Below are 19,726 nucleotides of genomic sequence, written 5' to 3' on the forward strand. Positions count from 1 at the left end.
CCACTTCCTGACTACTCTGAAGAAATACTTCCTAACATCCCTGTCATTCATCTGTGTCTTCAATTTCTAACCGTGTCCCCTTGTTGCTGTGTCCCATCTCTAGAGCATTCTGTCTGTCCACCTTGTCAATTCCTCTCAGTATTTTATATGTCGTTATCATGTCCCCCCTCTCTCTCCTGTCCTCCAGTGTCGTCAGGTCGATTTCCCTTAGCCTCTCCTCATAGGACATACCCATTAGCTCTGGGACTAATCTTGCTACGAACCTTTGCACTTTCTCTAGTTTCTTTACGTGCTTGGCTAGATGTGGGTTTCAACTGGTGCCGCATACTCCAGTATGGGCCTAACACACACACTATACAGAGTCCTGAACGATTCCTTATTAAGATGTCGGAATACTGTTCTTAGGTTTGCTAGGTGCCCATATGTTGCAGCAGTTATTTGGTTGATGTGCGCCTCAGGAGATGTGCCTGGTGTTAAACTCACCCCAAGATCTCTTTCCTTGAGTGAGGTTTGTAGTCTCTGTCCCCGTAGACTGTACTCTGTCTGCGGTCTTCTTTGCCCTTCCCCAATCTTCATGACTTTGCACTTGGTGAGGTTGAACTCCAGGAGCCAATTGCTGGACCAGGTCTGCAGCCTGTCCAGATCCCTTTGTAGTTCTGCCTCGTCCTCGTCCGATTGAATTCTTCTCATCAACTTCACATCATCTGCAAACAGGGACACTTCGGAGTCTATTCCTTCCGTCATGTCGTTCACAAATACCAGAAACAGCACCGGTCCTAGGACTGACCCCATTGTGGAACCCCACTCATCACTGGTGCCCACTCTGACACCTCGCCTCGTACTATGACTCGCTGCTGTCTTCCTGACAGGTGTTCCCTGATCTATTGTGGTGCCATCCCTGTTATCCCTGCCTGGTCCTCCAGTTTTTGTACTAATCTTTTTTGTGGAACTGTGTCAAACGCCTTCTTACAGTCCAAGAAAATGAAATCTACCCACCCCTCTCTATCTTGTCTTACTTCTGTCACCCTGTCATAGAACTCCAGTAGGTTTGTGACACAGGATTTCCCGTCCCTGAAATCGTGTTGGTTGTTGATGATAAGCTCATTTCTTTCTAGGTGTTCCACCACTCTTTTCTGATAATCTTCTCCATGACTTTTCACAGTATACACGTCAGTGACACTGGTCTATAGTTTTGTGCTTCTTGTCTGTCCCCTTTTTTAAAAATTGGGACTACATTTATTGTCTTCCATACCTCAGGTAATCTCCCTGTTTCGATAGATGTGTTGAATATTGTTGTTAGAGGTACACATAGCTCCTCTGCTCCCTCTCTCAGGACCCATGGAGAGATGTTATCCGACCCCATCACCTTTGAGGTATCTAGCTAGCTCAGAAGGCTCTTCACTTCTTCCTCAGTTGTATGTTTTGTGCTCAACACTTGGTGGTGTGCCCCACCTCTCCGTCTTACTGGAGCCCCTTCTATCTCCTCTGTGAACACTTCTTTGAATCTCATGTTGAGTTCCTCACATACGTCGCGGTCGTTTCTTGTTTGCTCTCCTCCTTCCTTCCTTCCTTAGCCTGATTACCTGGTCCTTGATTGTTGTTTTCCTCCTGATGTGGCTGTACAACAGGTTTGGGTCAGATTTGGCTTTCGCTGCTGTCATTTTCATATTGTGTGTGTGTGTGTGTGTGTGTGTGTGTGTGTGTGTGTGTGTGTGTGTGCGCACTCACCTATTTGTGGTTCCAGGGCTAGATTCACAGCTCCTGGCCCCGCCTCTTCACTGGTCGCCACTAGGTCCACTTTCTCCTTGCTCAATGAGTTTTATCGTATCTTTTCTTAAAGCTATGTATGGTACTTGCCTCCACTACATCACTCTCCACATTATTCCATCTCTTGACAACTCTACGGCTGAAGAAAAACTCCCTAACATCCCTGTGACTCACCTGAGTCTTTAACTTCCAGTTGTGACCCCTTGTTGCAGTGTCCCATCACTGCAACGTTCCACCCCTATCCACCTTGTCAATTCTTCTCAGTATTTTGAATGTCGTTATCATGTCCCGACAAAAATGTACTGAGAGGTGCACTATAAGTCTCTTAGCGTATATATGATGAGTGCACTTCAATTCTTTTATTAGGTATAAATATATCCTTGATTAACTGCCAAACACAACACCAGCAACTGGAAACTACATACAGAAAGTTTGTCTTAATAAGGTTTACAGTTACAGTTCTTGTGTCTGTCTACTACAGCTCGTCGGTATTCCCATACCATCTATTGCAACTACCCTTGACTGGTAGTGAATAAGTGACATGCAGCTTAATGACCCTTTCAGTAGTCGATGGGCTATAAACCTAATCACACAACCATCCACCAGCGGTGAGCTGGAAGGTCGATGTGTTGCAGCTAAGGGAAGGATTGTACAGGGAGTTTTACTCGTAGGCTCAGAGTTGGTACTCCCGTAGTTGTAACCATCTTGTTTGTATATTATGTTTGTATTTTACTCATAGGAGGCCCCGAGTTTTCATTTACTACAGACATAATATACAAACAAAACGGTTGCAACTACGGGAGTACCACTCGGGGCCCTCCTACGAGTGAAACATCCTGTACTAATGCCTAGCCTCTCTGATCGCTGGTTCTATCCCCCTCCGTGGTATGGTTTGTTTGCAATCGTGTCTTTACGATTTCGTGGGTCTCTAGCTTCGTTTCGCTTAGAGCTAGGACATCTAGCTTCTTTCCATTCATAACATTCACAGTCAATCGTTTCTTCACAATTGTACGTACGCACAAGAACCCAGTCTTTAAAAAATTTCTTCTACTGATAAGTTGATGAAGATACATACTTGGAGAGGGTTTCGGGGGTCAACGCCCCCCATGCACAGCACTTGGGTATATTTATTGATGAGATATTAAAAAGTTACATCGTTTAGCCCAACTCGTCACTGATGGGTCCCACCCACCTGTGAGAAGTCTTCAACTGCTGCACCTCTCTTTGGACTCATGCATGTTTCCATCCTCATGTATCTGCTCCATATTCATCAAGTTAAAGAAACTGAACGTGTTCTATCAAAGTCAACAAAACTAAACATCTCAAAAAAAAAAAAAAAAAAAAAAAAAAAAAAAAAAAAAAAAAAAAAAAAAAAAAAAGACCTTCCCTCAAGGAAGGTTCCTTGATGTTGGTGAGGGGCTCTTGATTTAGGGAATTGGATCTGTGCTCCAGTTCCCCGAATTAAGCCTGAATGCCTTCCACATCCCCCCCCCAGGCGCTGTATAATCCTCCGGGTTTAGCGCTTCCCCCTTGATTATAATAATAATAATCAAAAATGACCTCTGTTACTGTCTCCAGTATTGTTCCTTCTGTAATGTATTGACAGTCACTGGACGGCGTAACATCTCACCAGTAAAGATACCCAGGTGATACACATACATGTGTTTTATTCATCAAAACATAATGAAGGAACACTGCAGGAGGTCTACTGGCCCATACTTGACGGTTCCTTCTCAAATTCATTCTCAGCTAAGAGTGTGATTTGGCCAGGTGTTACTGCGCCTTGCACTGTTCAGTTTTTTATTGTTGTTGATGATTCTGTTGTTGTTGATGACGTTCTTGATGACGATGCTGAAGTTTTCCTAGTATGGTAATGATGATGACGATCATGATGATTTGTTGTTGCTGTTGCTGCCTATTCTTCACATTCGTCAAGATTCTTACGGTGATGAGCGTCATCTAGGCTAAGGGACTGATTACCTACCTCGTCTTCTGTCTTCAGTTTCAATACCTTCACATGCCTCTGCACTGAACTGATGAAGCCACTGGTTGGCGAAACATCTTCAGAATAAAGATACCCAGGAAAGTCTTCCTCACACTCAGCACGATACAGTAACAAATTAATGAATAAGATACATGTGCAACACCTGGGTATGCATATCAATAATATACATTACCGACACAATGAAGAATTAGACACATGTGCGGCATCTGGGTATCTTTACTTGTAGACGTTTCGCGAAACGTTCACATGATACCCAGTTGTTGCACATGTATCTAATTCTTCAACTTATGACATTCGGGGAATAATTCATAAATTATATCCGAAACTACTACTAATTAAAGGGTTCATATCTGAACCCCACTAATCAGGCTTCAGCATTTGAGGCCCGGTAAGAGGCACGTTTTAATATAATAATTTATACCTACTAGCGACACATGATAACGTTTCAGTGGGATAAATAAAACCTTAAAATATGACTGCGTACGGCTCTTCCAGGACGGATGGAAATGCTTTGCCAGAGCACAAATGGTCCAGGACCCAACGTAAGCTCTATTCATAGGGGCATCAGACCACAGATTTTCTGAAGGATAGACTATACCAAATTTGTAGACCACTTCTTCAGACCATAAAACCTGACCTGATGGGGAGATGTGTGCGGGCGTAGGAGTTGCATATCTCTCACGTTAAGAGAGTTACGCCCTCCTTCATAGTGAATATTAGAGTATAAAAGCTTTCGGATTATTAGATCGGAGAATATGGCGTCTGGAAAGAGGTTTGCGTGCGGCCAGGGGAGGTGAGCGCACAGTATATAAGGGAGGGGAAAGGGCCGCCGCCTTCCAGTGAAGTTTTGACTGGCAGAGGGAGAGAATATGGTTAACAAGGCGTGTGCTGAGATGGGTGACCACCGGCTGTAAATATTCGCCTAGATGAATAGGACACAGATGCAACATTTAGGTATCTTCATTGTCGAGATGCATCATCCTGCGCAACAGGCTTCTTCAGTCGAATACAGAGGTGACTTATGTTGAAGTCAGTTTAGGAAGTATGTATTTTGAAGTGTTCAGTCCCTTGATGGAAGGTGCTCAGTTTCACAGTCTTGATCGAAGCTGTGGAACTAAGCGCCCTCCATCTAGGCTGAGGGACTGATCACCTCAAATCACTTCATTTTCACTAAGTCTGTGGAACCAAACACCCCAAAGTCTTCACTTTTCAACAATGTCAACCTCTGTCTTCGACTGCAGAAGCCGGCTGCACGGGTGAAACGTCTTGTCAATATACTTAAACGTCGCACATGTGCCTTTTTCATCTATCTGTCGGTACTGTGTATCATTAATATAAAAACATTCTCGTGTAGTTTCAAATAGCAGCAAACCCGTGTGGGTCTTTCAGTGCAGGTGACGATGAAGGCTCGATCCTCTGTCCGCTAAACGCAGTACGGACGTTGTCCAGTTTAATACGAGGAACAAACACGTATACGAGACATTTCATGGGGTGTACATGAAACCAAGTGCCAGGCGACTTGAAACCAGGTGCCAGGCGACTTGAAATCAAGTGCCAGGCGACTTGAAACCAGGTGCCAGGCAACTTGAAACCAGTTCAGGGAAAGGAAGGGAGAGAGGACGGGGAGGGGAGGAACTGCCTTCTTTATCCAAAGAACTGATACTATCCTCTCCTTCCTCGAAATAAACCTAATTACCTCCCATTCAGCCATTCTCCACCCTCCAGAAATAAGTCACTTTGTGGCTTTTCTTGGGTTATCCTAGGTAATTTACATATACATAACCTAAAGGAATTGAACAGACTGCCTGCACATGTCAAAGCCAGTCATAGCATAAAGCAGGTCAAGAAGAGACCCAAAAGATGCCTGATGAATGTAGCGACAGAAAGGGAGGAGAAAGATTTTTTTATTTTTTTTAGCTAACACACATATAAATATAAATAACTCATTTTACCTTATTCCTAATATATCTCCTTTATATTATAATAATAAGATATTATCTCCTTTATAGTATAATAATAAGGTATTAAAAGGTCCCCAATGGAAATAAGTCACTTTGACTTTTTGTGTTATCCCAGGTTGTCTACACATACGCTGCTATGTATGATAATCTATGTAACTGTATTTGTGTATACCTGAATAAACTTACTTTGTATAAATGTGCTTATATGTACCTATACTTAAATAAACTTACTAATCCAGACACAATTTTCTGTGGACATTGGCAAGATACGTTCTCTTTAAGACCTATCAAAGGGAAACTAACAGACTTCGTAACAACAAAAAGAGAAAACAATAAAACTTATTAATAAAGATAAACCCTATGCACAGTTTAAGAGATTGTATGGTTTAAGGATACATATACACAGTACTTACTCGTACCTAGATGACGACGGTACTTTGTGTGTGTATGGTAACCTAACATACCATTATATGGTATGGTGTGTTATGGTATGATGTAGCACCTTAAAGACGTAACTATGACCATAATTTTGAAAGGGATGGACCGGTAAGCCAGCAGAAGGCCTCGGTCAGATCACTAAAAGCTCCAACGACGGGGCATCTAAAACCCGTTTCCTGTTTCCTGACAAACCTCAACTAACCTAACCGTAATGCCATGACCTGAGTGATATAACACCTTAATGAACTATTTTACAAAGACAATTTTTATAGTAACAGGAAGGAACTCATGGAGGGGAAAAATGATATTTTTGCCCTCAGGATCACAGCCCCCTGATGATGCCCTTCCGTGAACCACTGGTTAACAACCACTAGTTAACAACCACTGGCTAGCAACCACTGGTTAACAACCATTGGTTAACCACTGGCTAACAACCACTGGCTAACCACTCTGTACTAGAGAATAATTGCCTGCTGGATTATAGACGTGAGAGATATAATGAATATCTGTTCCATTATTCTCATCTGTTGGATTATTCTCATCTACTGGATTGCTCACACTTAGATTATTCTCATCTGCTGGATTAAAATTAGCCACTAAATTATACTTATTTTCTAGATTATACCGCGAGCTTTTAAATCTCTGCACAAAATTCAATTTAAACCAGCAAATAATAGAGCCTACTAGACTGGAGAATACACTAGACCTCATCTTCACTAACAATGATGATCTGATAAGAAATGTCACCATATCAAAAACAGTATACTCAGATCACAACATAATTGAGGTTCAGTCATGTATGCGCGGAGCCCCAGACCGACATAATGAGATTAGTCACGAGGGAGCATTCACCAAATTCAACTTCAATAACAAAAACAAAGTGGGACCAAGTAAACCAAGTCCTAACCGATATAAGCTGGGAAGATATACTAAGCAACACAGACCCCAACTTATGCCTAGAACAGATTAACTCGGTGGCACTCGATGTATGCACAAGGCTTATTCCTCTAAGAAAAAGGAGGAGTAGATGTAAAATAGAAAGAGACAGGCGCTCCCTTTACAGGCGACGGAAAAGAATAACAGAACGGCTAAAAGACGTCAATATATCTGAAATGCGTAGGGAGACACTGGTCAGAGAAATAGCAAGCATCGAACTTAAGCTAAAAGAATCCTTTAGGAGTCAGGAATCGCGGGAAGAACTAAAAGCCATAAATGAAATCGAAAGAAACCCAAAGTATTTCTTCTCCTATGCCAAATCAAAATCGAGAACAACGTCCAGTATTGGGCCCCTACTTAAACAAGATGGGTCCTACACAGATGACAGCAAGGAAATGAGTGAGCTACTCAAGTCCCAATATGAATCAGTTTTTAGCAAGCCGCTAACCAGACAGAGTCGAAGATCAAAATGAATTTTTTATGAGAGCGCCACAAAATTTGATTAACACAAGCCTATCCGATGTTATCCTGACGCCAAATGACTTCGAACAGGCGATAAATGACATGCCCATGCACTCTGGCCCAGGGCCAGACTCATGGAACTCTGTGTTCATCAAGAACTGCAAGAAGCCCCTATCACGAGCCTTTTCCATCCTATGGAGAGGGAGCATGGACACGGGGGTCGTCCCACAGTTACTAAAAACAACAGACATAGCCCCACTCCACAAAGGGGGCAGTAAAGCAACAGCAAAGAACTACAGACCAATAGCACTAACATCCCATATCATAAAAATCTTTGAAAGGGTCCTAAGAAGCAAGATCACCACCCATCTAGAAACCCATCAGTTACACAACCCAGGGCAACATGGGTTTAGAACAGGTCGCTCCTGTCTGTCTCAACTATTGGATCACTACGACAAGGTCCTAAATGCACTAGAAGACAAAAAGAATGCAGATGTAATATATACAGACTTTGCAAAAGCCTTCGACAAGTGTGACCATGGCGTAATAGCGCACAAAATGCGTGCTAAAGGAATAACAGGAAAAGTCGGTCGATGGATCTATAATTTCCTCACTAACAGTACACAGAGAGTAGTCGTCAACAGAGTAAAGTCCGAGGCAGCTACGGTGAAAAGCTCTGTTCCACAAGGCACAGTACTCGCTCTCATCTTGTTCCTCATCCTCATATCCGACATAGACAAGGATGTCAGCCACAGCACCGTGTCTTCCTTTGCAGATGACACCCGAATCTGCATGACAGTGTCTTCCATTGCAGACACTGCAAAGCTCCAGGCGGACATCAACCAATTCTTTCAGTGGGCTGCAGAAAACAATATGAAGTTCAACGATGAGAAATTTCAATTACTCAGATATGGTAAACATGAGGAAATTAAATCTTCATCAGAGTACAAAACAAATTCTGGCCACAAAATAGAGCGAAACACCAACGTCAAAGACCTGGGAGTGATCATGTCGGAGGATCTCACCTTCAAGGACCATAACATTGTATCAGTCGCATCTGCTAGAAAAATGACAGGATGGATAATGAGAACCTTCAAAACTAGGGAGGCCAAGCCCATGATGACACTCTTCAGGTCACTTGTTCTATCTAGGCTGGAATATTGCTGCACACTAACAGCACCTTTCAAGGCAGGTGATATTGCCGACCTAGAAAATGTACAGAGAACTTTCACGGCGCGCATAACGGAGATAAAACACCTCAATTATTGGGAGCGCTTGAGGTTCCTAAACCTGTATTCCCTGGAACGCAGGAGGGAGAGATACATGATTATATACACCTGGAAAATCCTAGAGGGACTAGTACCGAACTTGCACACGAAAATCACTCACTACGAAAGCAAAAGACTTGGCAGACGATGCAACATCCCCTCAATGAAAAGCAGGGGTGTCACTAGCACGTTAAGAAACCATACAATAAGTGTCAGGGGCCCGAGACTGCTCAACTGCCTCCCAGCACACATAAGGGGGATTACCAAGAGACCCCTGGCAGTCTTCAAGCTGGCACTGGACAAGCACCTAAAGTCAGTTCCTGATCAGCCGGGCTGTGGCTCGTACGTTGGTTTGCGTGCAGCCAGCAGCAACAGCCTGGTTGATCAGGCTCTGATCCACCAGGAGGCCTGGTCACAGACCGGGCCGCGGGGGCGTTGACCCCCGGAACTCTCTCCAGGTAAACTCCAGGTAATTATTCTCGTCAGCTGAACTAAAGTAATCAGGTAGATTAGCATAGTCTAGTCAACTAGCATGAAGGCAGATAGAACATAGGATACGAGACAGGTCCTTATAGAGAAACTACTTCCCTCCATTACCCACCCGACACAAACAAGCGTAACTCTACGAGTACAAATACCACGAGTACAAATACCACGAGTACAAATACCACGAGTACAACTCTGCTGGCGCAGCTCATACACAAGTAATGATAGCATCATATTCACGTTTCCCAGAATTGAACGTACTTTATTTTTTTTGGGGGGGGAGGGGGTCGATCGCAAGGATGTTCCTCATTGAGCAAAATTTTTGTCTGTGATGTTTTTCGGAAGCCTAATTTTGTTGAGTATAAATATACCTTTGAGGTTAATTATACATCTCATTTTTTTTTTGGTCATGAGAATAATGTGAAAAGTTGCAGAATTAAAACTGATGAAGCTATGCAATTGTTTCTATGAAATATATTCCTCCTGGCTCTGCTGAAGACACTTTGATACATACGGGTTTAGCGTTTCGTTAAAAACCATTTAATATTTTATGCAAATGGACTTGCAAAGGCGCCGGTTCGAACCGCAATGTACTTCACACAGTTTGCTACGTTTAAGTACATGGCAAAATTTATGCAGGTATCTGGTGAACTTGTTATAGCATTTTCACTTAATCAGGGACTGAAAGTCTTGGCAGAGGGTAATCAGCCAGGATGATAGAGAAGCGCACGTCCCTCCTCACACCCTTAAACGCGCTCTGTGGATAAACTATGGCAGACGCGGAAGGCTAATTAACGCACCAGCTTGACTTTTCCCGAGCCCGGAGCGAGTCAGGTGAAGTTATGACACTTGATGGCACCTCCAGCATCCGCTTTGCAGGCAATCATCGGTCCCATCTGCGGACGTGTATGGAGAAACAACGGGATATTGGAGGCCAGTAAATGCTACCTTACTAACGTAAAGGGCGTCACATAGGTGTAATTTGGTATAGATTTATTGTGCCTACATGTTCTTTTTTTTCAGTCCGGTCTGTGCTGGTTGGGAAGTCGAAGGAAATTTTAAATTTTTCAGTCCATCCTCTTAATAATTCATAATTTTCGTTGTTACTAAGACAGTCAAATGAGGTATCATCATAATTTTTAAAGGGGTGGACCGGTAAGCCAACGGAAGGCCTCTGTCAAATGACCAAAAGCTCCAGCTACTACGGGTCATTATATGACTAATTCCCGCGTCAGGAAACACTTGTCCTGTTTCCTGACAAGTTAGATATCTACCTTTCTAGGCATAATTTTCTTAGGGCACGAGAGTTATACATACACATATACACAGTGGTGAGTGAGTATTAGTGTTAGGATCCATACATAGCTTTAAGAAGTATGATAAGGTTCTTGAAGCGGGGTGAGAGTGCACCTAGTAGCGACTAGCGAGGAGGCGGGGAACAGGAGCTGTGACTCGACACCTGCAATTACATATAGGCGAGTACTGGTGTCTATTATCTTTCACTGTGTCTTGTATTTCAGTTTCTCCCGCCTCCGCCTTTTCACCATCACCACACTTGACGTCTATCACCACTACTACCACCATCACCGCTACTATCAACTCCACCAGCGTACTCACCATCACCTTTAGCGAGAACATTTAGCTCATGTTGACCTGCTCGCGTGGTCTTTATTAGGTATCCTGCAGGGACCTTATGATGGTCCCTTAATGGAGTCTTTCCAGTTCTCCTCGTGTTGCTCTCTCGTTTTATTCCTTCTCTTCCCTTCTTGAAGGCTTGTAATACTTCTGACAGTGTTAAAAAATAAAGAGTAAACGACAAGCAGTTCATTCACCTTTACGTTTAGTAGTGAAGCACCTGGTGAGACGATAGCGAGTGTCGTGGAGGAAGATGGCGGCTTCTTCCAGCACCTCGCTGACGTAGTTGTACGAGGACGCCATCACAGGCTCCTCCTCCTGCAGCATCTCGGCCATAGCCGTCTCCTCCTCCTTCGTCGTCAGCACCTCACCCTTCTTCCTTCTCGCCTCCTCCTTCCTCGCCTCCTCCTTCCTCGCCTCCTCCTTCCTCGCCTCCTCCTCCTCCTCCCTCTCCTTAACCATTTCTAGCCTCTCCCTCATAGATTGATCTTTAGCGTAGCTTATTTTCGTGCCCAAAATGAAATACACTGCCGAAAGAACAGCTAATTCTAAGAATGCCATTGTTATTTTATTATTAACAAATTTATTATAAATGAATTTAAGATTTTGAAAATGTAATCCAAAATATGAAGTTAAAAATTGTGTTGGATTTAGTGACGAGACTTACCAGATACTTTGTCAACACTTGAAGAAATATTTCAATCATTAAGTAGAGCATAGTGGATACTTCCTTTTATGTGAAACGCTAAATAGACAACATTAAACTACAAACCAGTGTCACTGAGGTGCATAGTGTGTAAGGTAATGGAGATTATCAGGAGAGGTATAGTGAAGCATCTCGAAATTAGTGGTTTCATACATGACAACTAGTGAGGTTTTAGAGATGATAAATCCTCTGTCACAATCCTACTGGAGTTCTACGACAAGGTAACAGAAGTAAGGCAGGAGAGCGAGAGATGGGTAGATTACATCTTGGACAGTAGAAAGGCTTTTGACACAGTACCGCATAAGAGACTGGTGAGAATGTTACAAAAACTAGAGGAGTAGGCAGGAATAACAGGGAAGGCACTACAATGGATCGAGGCATACTGACAGGAAGTTAATAACGAGTGATTGCTCGTGAAGAGGTGACTGACATGACGTGAATGACATGCATGAATGACATGACAGAACGGATAGAGTCAGAGATATAGCTATTCGCAGATGTGAAACTAATAAGGAGAATGCTATAAGATGAGAACCAGGAAAAACTGCAAATGGATGTGGAGAGACTGCAGGTGTGGTCTGACAAAAGGCTGCCGGAGATTACCCCAAATTTAGATTTAGATTTTGCCACCGAAGTGGCTAGTTTATTGTGCACCCCATATCCATCCTGTGGACGGTAGCGCAAGAGCATATGGATACACAAAAGGCCTAGGAACTAGGCCCCAAAGGGTCAACAGGAATACATATGGATTTATATCTACATATCTATAGTTCATTTATCTGTTACAAGCAAATTTAGGAAATTTGCTTAGTATATCTGGTATCTTATTTCCATTAATAAAATATCTTGACATGTCACATAGGTTATTATACTGTCTGTCTCTGTATTCCTCAATAAGTGGACAATTAAGCACATAGTGTTCAAGACAGTGACCATATGCCTGATCACATAATTTACATTTAGTTTGACCATCTGTGTGTCTCCCAAACTGCCAGAAGTACTTGTAACCAAGCCTAAGCCTGGCCACTACAACATCAGTCTGTTCACATTGCAAGTTGCTTCATAAACATACTTATCTATGTTCATGTTATCATTGTGGGTTATAGCTCTACTCAGGCTTCTAACTGCATTCCTATAACAATTATTTTCATTATTTACTTCTCTCCTAATATTATTCCTAATGCTAGACACAGATATACCAAAGTTATATTCTACATTCTCCTTCTGGGTACTTTTCTTGGCTAACATATCAACTTTATCATGAAGGAGTAATCCAATGTGTGATGGGATCCATAGCAATTGTACATTAATTCCTTTGTCCTTGATTTTTGAGTATCTATACCTGGCTTCTCCAATGAGCATTTTATTGGAGTCATTATATGACTTAAGAGCATTCAATGATGACATAGAATCAGTAATGATGATAGATTCAAGCTCAGTGTCATAAGTTAGCTTTAGCGCCATTAGGATTGCAAACAGTTCAGTATTACCCCAGCAAGTGCAAAGTTGAGAAGTTCGGAGAAAGGCAAAATAAAAAAAGACTGCTGAGTGAGTACATATAAGCTGGATAGAAAGAGTAGGAGCGTTGCAAAGACTGCAAACCTCACTCAAGGAGGATCTTGGAGTGAGTCTTATTGGAGTGAGTATATTTGGTTGATGTGCGCCTCAGGCGCACATCAACTGTACACCGCGTACTTCAGGCCCATATTGGAGTATATACCACCAGTACCACATCAAGAAACTGGGGAAAGTGAAGAGGTTTGCAACGAAACTAGTCCCGGAGCTAAGAGGTATATCCATTAAGGAGAGGTTAAGGGAACTCTACCTGATGACACTGGAGGAAAAAAGGGACTATGGGGTGATATGATGATAACGTACAAAATTCTAAGAAGATTTGATGGGGTGGACAGGGACAGATTGAGAATCGAGAAACAGGAACATTAGGGAACAGTTGGAAGTTGAAAACACAGATGAGTCACAGGGATGTTAGGAAGTATTTCTTCAGTCTTAGAGTTGTCAGGAAGTGGAATAATCTGGAGAGTGTAGTGGAAGCAAGTTTCATACATAGCTTTAAGATGAGGTATGATAAAGCTCATGAAGCAGGGAGTGTGTGAATTAGTATCGACCAGTGAAGAGGCGGGGCCAGGAGCTATAAATCTACCCCTGCAACCTAATATAGGTGAGCACGCAATGCACATGTCGTGGACAATTTCCGGGAATAATGTTATTAAAGTTTCTCCGTCTGACTTTAAAGAAAATGGGAAGTCAGAGGGAGAAGAGAAAATGATTGTGTAAGAAGAGGAAGAATTTATCCTGCTTAACCCTGATGGGTTAGTAATCCAATATAGCCCACATCAAACTTCTGTGCATTTATTTACTGCTAGGTCAGATGGGCAGCAGGTAAAAGACTTGTCCAGACGTCTGGCTTCTCCCAGGGTTCGACCTGGGTACTTTCAATTGTGAACTAAACGTACCACCATTGTGTTGCGAATTATCTATTACTCTTGTCAAAATTAAGGCATTATAATACATAAAAGCAACGTGCTTTATTTTTGTACCGTATTAAGTATTATACTACAGTCAAGAGAGCGAGATTCTCTTTAACAGGTATCTACTGAAGAGGACCTCAGCTGGCGGTCGAAAAAACTTACCATTACTCTTCATTTTTATCTCATGTGGGATTTCCTCTCTCAGTGTTTACCACATCCTGATACACCAACATGCACATAGCATCATGCACGAGCCATTCCTAGTACCACACACACTGGCCACATATGAAAGCCATAATATGTCCTCTCTCTCTCTCTCTCTCTCTCTCTCTCTCTCTCTCTCTCTCTCTCTCTCTCTCTCTCAGCACCCGTCTGAGGGTGGGTATGGCGCCACGATGCAATCTACCAACCCCCGGGCTACAAGCGATTCTGGCCCACCAGGATATATAGCATGGCCCTCGCTTCACTGGCATGCTAGGTGGTGCTCGTCTTGTTGTTGTTTTTGCTCGTCAACAAACAGGAAAGTTATCTCCACACCGATGTTAATCAAATGACTGACTCAGGTTAAACAACCTCTCTGGTCTAGCGACTGCGGGTTACAAGCCGACAAGTGGGCATAAACACTGTATGCAGAGAAAGACTGAAGACCAAAACACATCTGCAACAGTTGGGTATCTTTATTGTTGCAATAATGTTGGTAGAATTAACGGACAAAAGGACACAAGTGCAGCAAATGTGACATTGCATCGTTTGTAACTGCTTGACAAAGCTCCTATAGAGCGAAACGTTGCCATAATTAAAATATCGCATATTAGTTGCACCTGTGTCCTTTATTGCTGATCGAAGTGTACCGCCTACACAGTCTTCTATGATCAATACAGAGGCATCAGACTTGGTAGCGAAGTACAGATGATGTAATCAATCTACCAATCTTGGAGAAATATATTTTTAAGATGGTCAGTCTCTCAACTTGGAGAAGTGTGCAGAGTAAGACGTATCGTTCAGGAAGGTGCTTTATTAAGTCTTGGTTAAGCTCAACCATAAGGAAATGGGTAAAATAAAGTCTGCATTAAGTATGTTCGTGCCCATCCTCTGGTCTACCAGAGATTTAGATTTTGCTACCTAGTGGCTAGTTTATTGTGCACCCCATGAATATGGATACACAAAACGCCTAGGAACTAGGCCTGGAGAGGGTTTACAGAAGTACGTTAGGATTTATATCTACAGTTCACCTGTTACAAACAAATTTAGGAAATTTGCTTAATATATCTGGTATCTTATTTTCATTAATAAGATATCCTGACATGTCACATAAGTGAACAATTAAGCACACAGTGTTCAAGATAGTGACCATACGGCGTTTTTCCCAGTTTCAGGCGGAAGGGAAGTATGATAGTTATCATTCTTAGATTGAAAATAAATCATACTGGTTAGTGAGGTTCAAACATCTGTCGACTATGCAGGGAGATTAATTAAAGATACATGCAAACTTTTCACCGCCAGTTAAGAATATTTTAATTATTGTTAAAAATGGTTAATTGGGTTTAAAGTCTATTGACTACACGAGGGTCATTAAGGTTGCACGTAACCTTGAGTAACTGGAGTTTCCCTGCAATTCTTTATACCTGATTACCTCCCATTCCCTAGTCACTGCATTACCCCCTATGGGTTTAGCACTACCTCGTCAAGATACGAGAGGCTTAAATATCGCAACTTACATTGTCATATGTAATTTGTGACACAGTGGACAAATAACCAGCGGAAGTTCTCGATCAAATAACCAAAAGCTTCGCTCAGTGGATCATCACATGACTAAGAGATGCGTCGGGAGAAATCTTACCCATTTATCCTGATATACAAAATACCAGCGACACAACCAGAATGGGAGGCGCCCGCATGGCAAGCAGTCAGTCCTCAGGGTCCACTCTTGTTTATATTCCTCATGATATAACCACCTTAAATCAAAACCAGTCGTACGTCTCTATCTCGGTTTCTTTTTTTTAGGTGTCGACAGCACACGTCTTGGTCGGTACCCGTGTTATTGTTACGTATTAAACTGAATCATCGTTCAGTACTTATTCCTTGAGTCAAGATATACGAACTCTTGAAGCGGAGGTGAAAACGTGTCATCACAGCATGGAAAATAAAGGACGTCTACACTGTTATAGGCTGGTTGGTTGCATGGATGGTTAATTGGATTTAAAGCCTATCGGTATACGAGTGCAATTAACGCTGTGTATCACCTGTTCGCCACCTGTCAAAATTAGATTTTAGATTTTGCCACCGAAGTGGCTAGTTTATTGTGCATCCTATATCCATCCTGTGGACGGTAGCGTAAGAGCATATGGATACACAAAAGTCCTAGGAACTAAGGTTAACAGGTGTACATTTGGATTTGTATCTACAAAGCTAAAGATTTCCATTCCCATGTGGCTCGATTTCCATTGTTAAGATCGCATGTTTGCGAATATATTAGACAGATAGTCACTCTCTCTCTCTCTCTCTCTCTCTCTCTCTCTCTCTCTCTCTCTCTCTCTCTCTCTCTCTCTCTCTCTCTCACACACACACACACACACACACACACACACACACACACACACACACTCCGAATAATAAAAATTATATCCATAAATCCTGTATGTGCCATTAAGTTTAATCTGAGGACGTATATATGGAACACTTTGAAGCCGACATACTTTCCTAGATCATACCTAAATAACATGCATAGGTTTGGCATGTTCATGACATGTTTACAGTGGAGGATTAGAGTTATTGGTGGTCCCAGACAAGCAGCTTGTGGGGGCCCCAGAGCAAGCAGTGTGTGGGATCCCCAGGGTAAGCAATGTGTGGTGGCCCAGGGCATGGAATGTGTGGAGGGGCACAAGGGCAAGCAATGTGTGGGGGCCCCAGAGCAAGCTGTGTGTGGGGGCCCAGGGCAAGGAATGTGTGGGGGCCCCAGGGCTAGCGTCTCGTGGGAGCCAGTCCCGTCAAAACTTCATTGCCAAATTGCATGCTACTGGTGTTAGTACATAACTAGTCAACAAGCTTTGCCTTGGTTGTCTCTATATACATAAACTTATTTGAAGACAATCCTATGGTTTTGCCCAGATCCCTAAGTTGTGGAGGGCCCCACTTGTGTAGGGGCCCCCGTGACTGACCTGTCAGGTTCATGATTATGGTGAGCTACAGGTCTCTGAATTGTTAATCGCTCTTTATACAATATTTCCATTGTTACTATATTAATATTCCTTTTATATACCTGATATCCAAGACAGTTTGTCCGACTTGAGGTTATTTTTGTATTTTTCGAGTCACAGTGCCTTTATAGTCTCTCCTAAACCAAACTGTTATTTGCGGATATAGCCAGACGAAGGTGATGGAACACGACTAATTCTTGGACCAAACTGCAGATTGAGGCTATAACCAAGGCCAAGAAGGATCACTTACCATAAGGCACATTAGACGAGGTCTCTGCAAGTTCCTCCAAGAGCGATACATCGTCCTCAGTCTCCTGGTCTGCAGGCTGGTCTCCCCGACCTCCACCACTTCGTCGTCCACTCTTTCCTGGTGTCAAAACGGTGAAATCTTAGGACTGACAAAGGCACAAGAATTCCTAACTCACTGGTTGTTAACAAAGTTTTTAACGACATTAACTCTCTGAAGTGTTCAAGGTTTTTATTATATGTTTTTATTATTGTTATTGTCACTGTTATATTTTCAGTGCCACTTTGTTGCGTCACTAATTTAGTGATGTTTGTGGATTACACGTCATTGTTACTGAAGGAATATCAGTATTACTGTAGTAATAGTATTACTGGAGTAATATTAGTATTACTGGAGTAATATCAGTATTACTGGAGTAATATTAGTATTACTGGATTAATAACAGTATTACTGGAGTAATATCAGTATTACTGGAGTAATATCAGTATTACTGGAGTAATATCAGTATTACTGGAGTAATATTAGTATTACTGGAGTAATATTAGTATTACTGGAGTAATATCAGTATTACTGGAGTAATATCAGTATTACTGGAGTAATATCAGTATTACTGGAGTAATATCAGTATTACTGGAGTAATATCAGTATTACTGGAGTAATATCAGTATTACTGGAGTAATATCAGTATTACTGGAGTAATAACAGTATTACTGGAGTAATATCAGTATTACTGGAGTAATATCAGTATTACTGGAGTAATATCAGTATTACTGGAGTAATATCAGTATTACTGGAGTAATATCAGTATTACTGGAGTAATATCAGTATTACTGGAGTAATATCAGTATTACTGGAGTAATATCAGTATTACTGGAGTAATATCAGTATTACTGGAGTAATATCAGTATTACTGGAGTAATATCAGTATTACTGGAGTAATATCAGTATTACTGGAGTAATATCAGTATTACTGGAGTAATATCAGTATTACTGGAGTAATATCAGTATTACTGAAGTAATATCAGTATTACTGAAGTAATATCAGTATTACTGGAGTAATATTAGTATTACTGGAGTAATATTAGTATTACTGGAGTAATATCAGTATTCCTGGAGCAATATCAGTATTACTGGAGTAATATCATTATTACTGGAGTAATATCATTATTACTGGAGTAATATCATTATTACTGGAGTAATATCAATATTACTGGAGTAATATCAGTATTACTGGAGTAATATCAGTATTACTGGAGTAATATCAGTATTACTGGAGTAATATCAGTATTACTGGAGTAATATCAGTATTACTGGAGTAATATCAGTATTACTGGAGTAATATCAGTATTACTGGAGTAATATCAGTATTACTGGAGAAATATCAGTATTACTGGAGTAATACCAGTATTACTGGAGTAATATCAGTATTACTGGAGTAATATCAGTATTACTGAAGTAATATCAGTATTACTGAAGTAATATCAGTATTACTGAAGTAATATCAGTATTACTGGAGTAATATTAGTATTACTGGAGTAATATTAGTATTACTGGAGTAATATTAGTATTACTGGAGTAATATCAGTATTACTGGAGCAATATCAGTATTACTGGAGTAATATCAGTATTACTGGAGTAATATCAGTATTACTGGAGTAATATCAGTATTACTGGAGTAATATCAGTATTACTGGAGTAATATCAGTATTACTGGAGTAATATCAGTATTACTGGAGTAATATCAGTATTACTGAAGTAATATCAGTATTACTGAAGTAATATCAGTATTACTGAAGTAATATCAGTATTACTGGAGTAATATTAGTATTACTGGAGTAATATTAGTATTACTGGAGTAATATTAGTATTACTGGAGTAATATTAGTATTACTGGAGCAATATCAGTATTACTGGAGTAATATCAGTATTACTGGAGTAATATCAGTATTACTGGAGTAATATCAGTATTACTGGAGTAATATCAGTATTACTGAAGTAATATCAGTATTACTGGAGTAATATCAGTATTACTGGAGTAATATCAGTATTACTGAAGTAATATCAGTATTACTGAAGTAATATCAGTATTACTGGAGTAATATCAGTATTACTGGAGTAATATCAGTATT

General features: G+C 41.3%; 1 protein-coding gene across 1 annotated transcript in view; it reads right to left on the reverse strand.

The window, feature by feature from the left end:
* Nucleotides 1–19,726, reverse strand: part of LOC128700581 (multiple epidermal growth factor-like domains protein 6) — a gene marked incomplete at its 3' end in the record, with an annotated part of 145,689 nt that overhangs the window by 69,058 nt on the left and 56,905 nt on the right. Inside the window, 1 exon segment of the mRNA XM_070098865.1 lies at nt 17,601–17,717. Within this exon segment, the coding sequence (XP_069954966.1) occupies nt 17,601–17,717 (117 nt within the window).

The sequence above is a fragment of the Cherax quadricarinatus genome, chromosome 65 (assembly GCF_038502225.1).
Source record: "Cherax quadricarinatus isolate ZL_2023a chromosome 65, ASM3850222v1, whole genome shotgun sequence".
Classification (NCBI taxonomy): Eukaryota; Metazoa; Arthropoda; class Malacostraca; order Decapoda; family Parastacidae; genus Cherax; species Cherax quadricarinatus.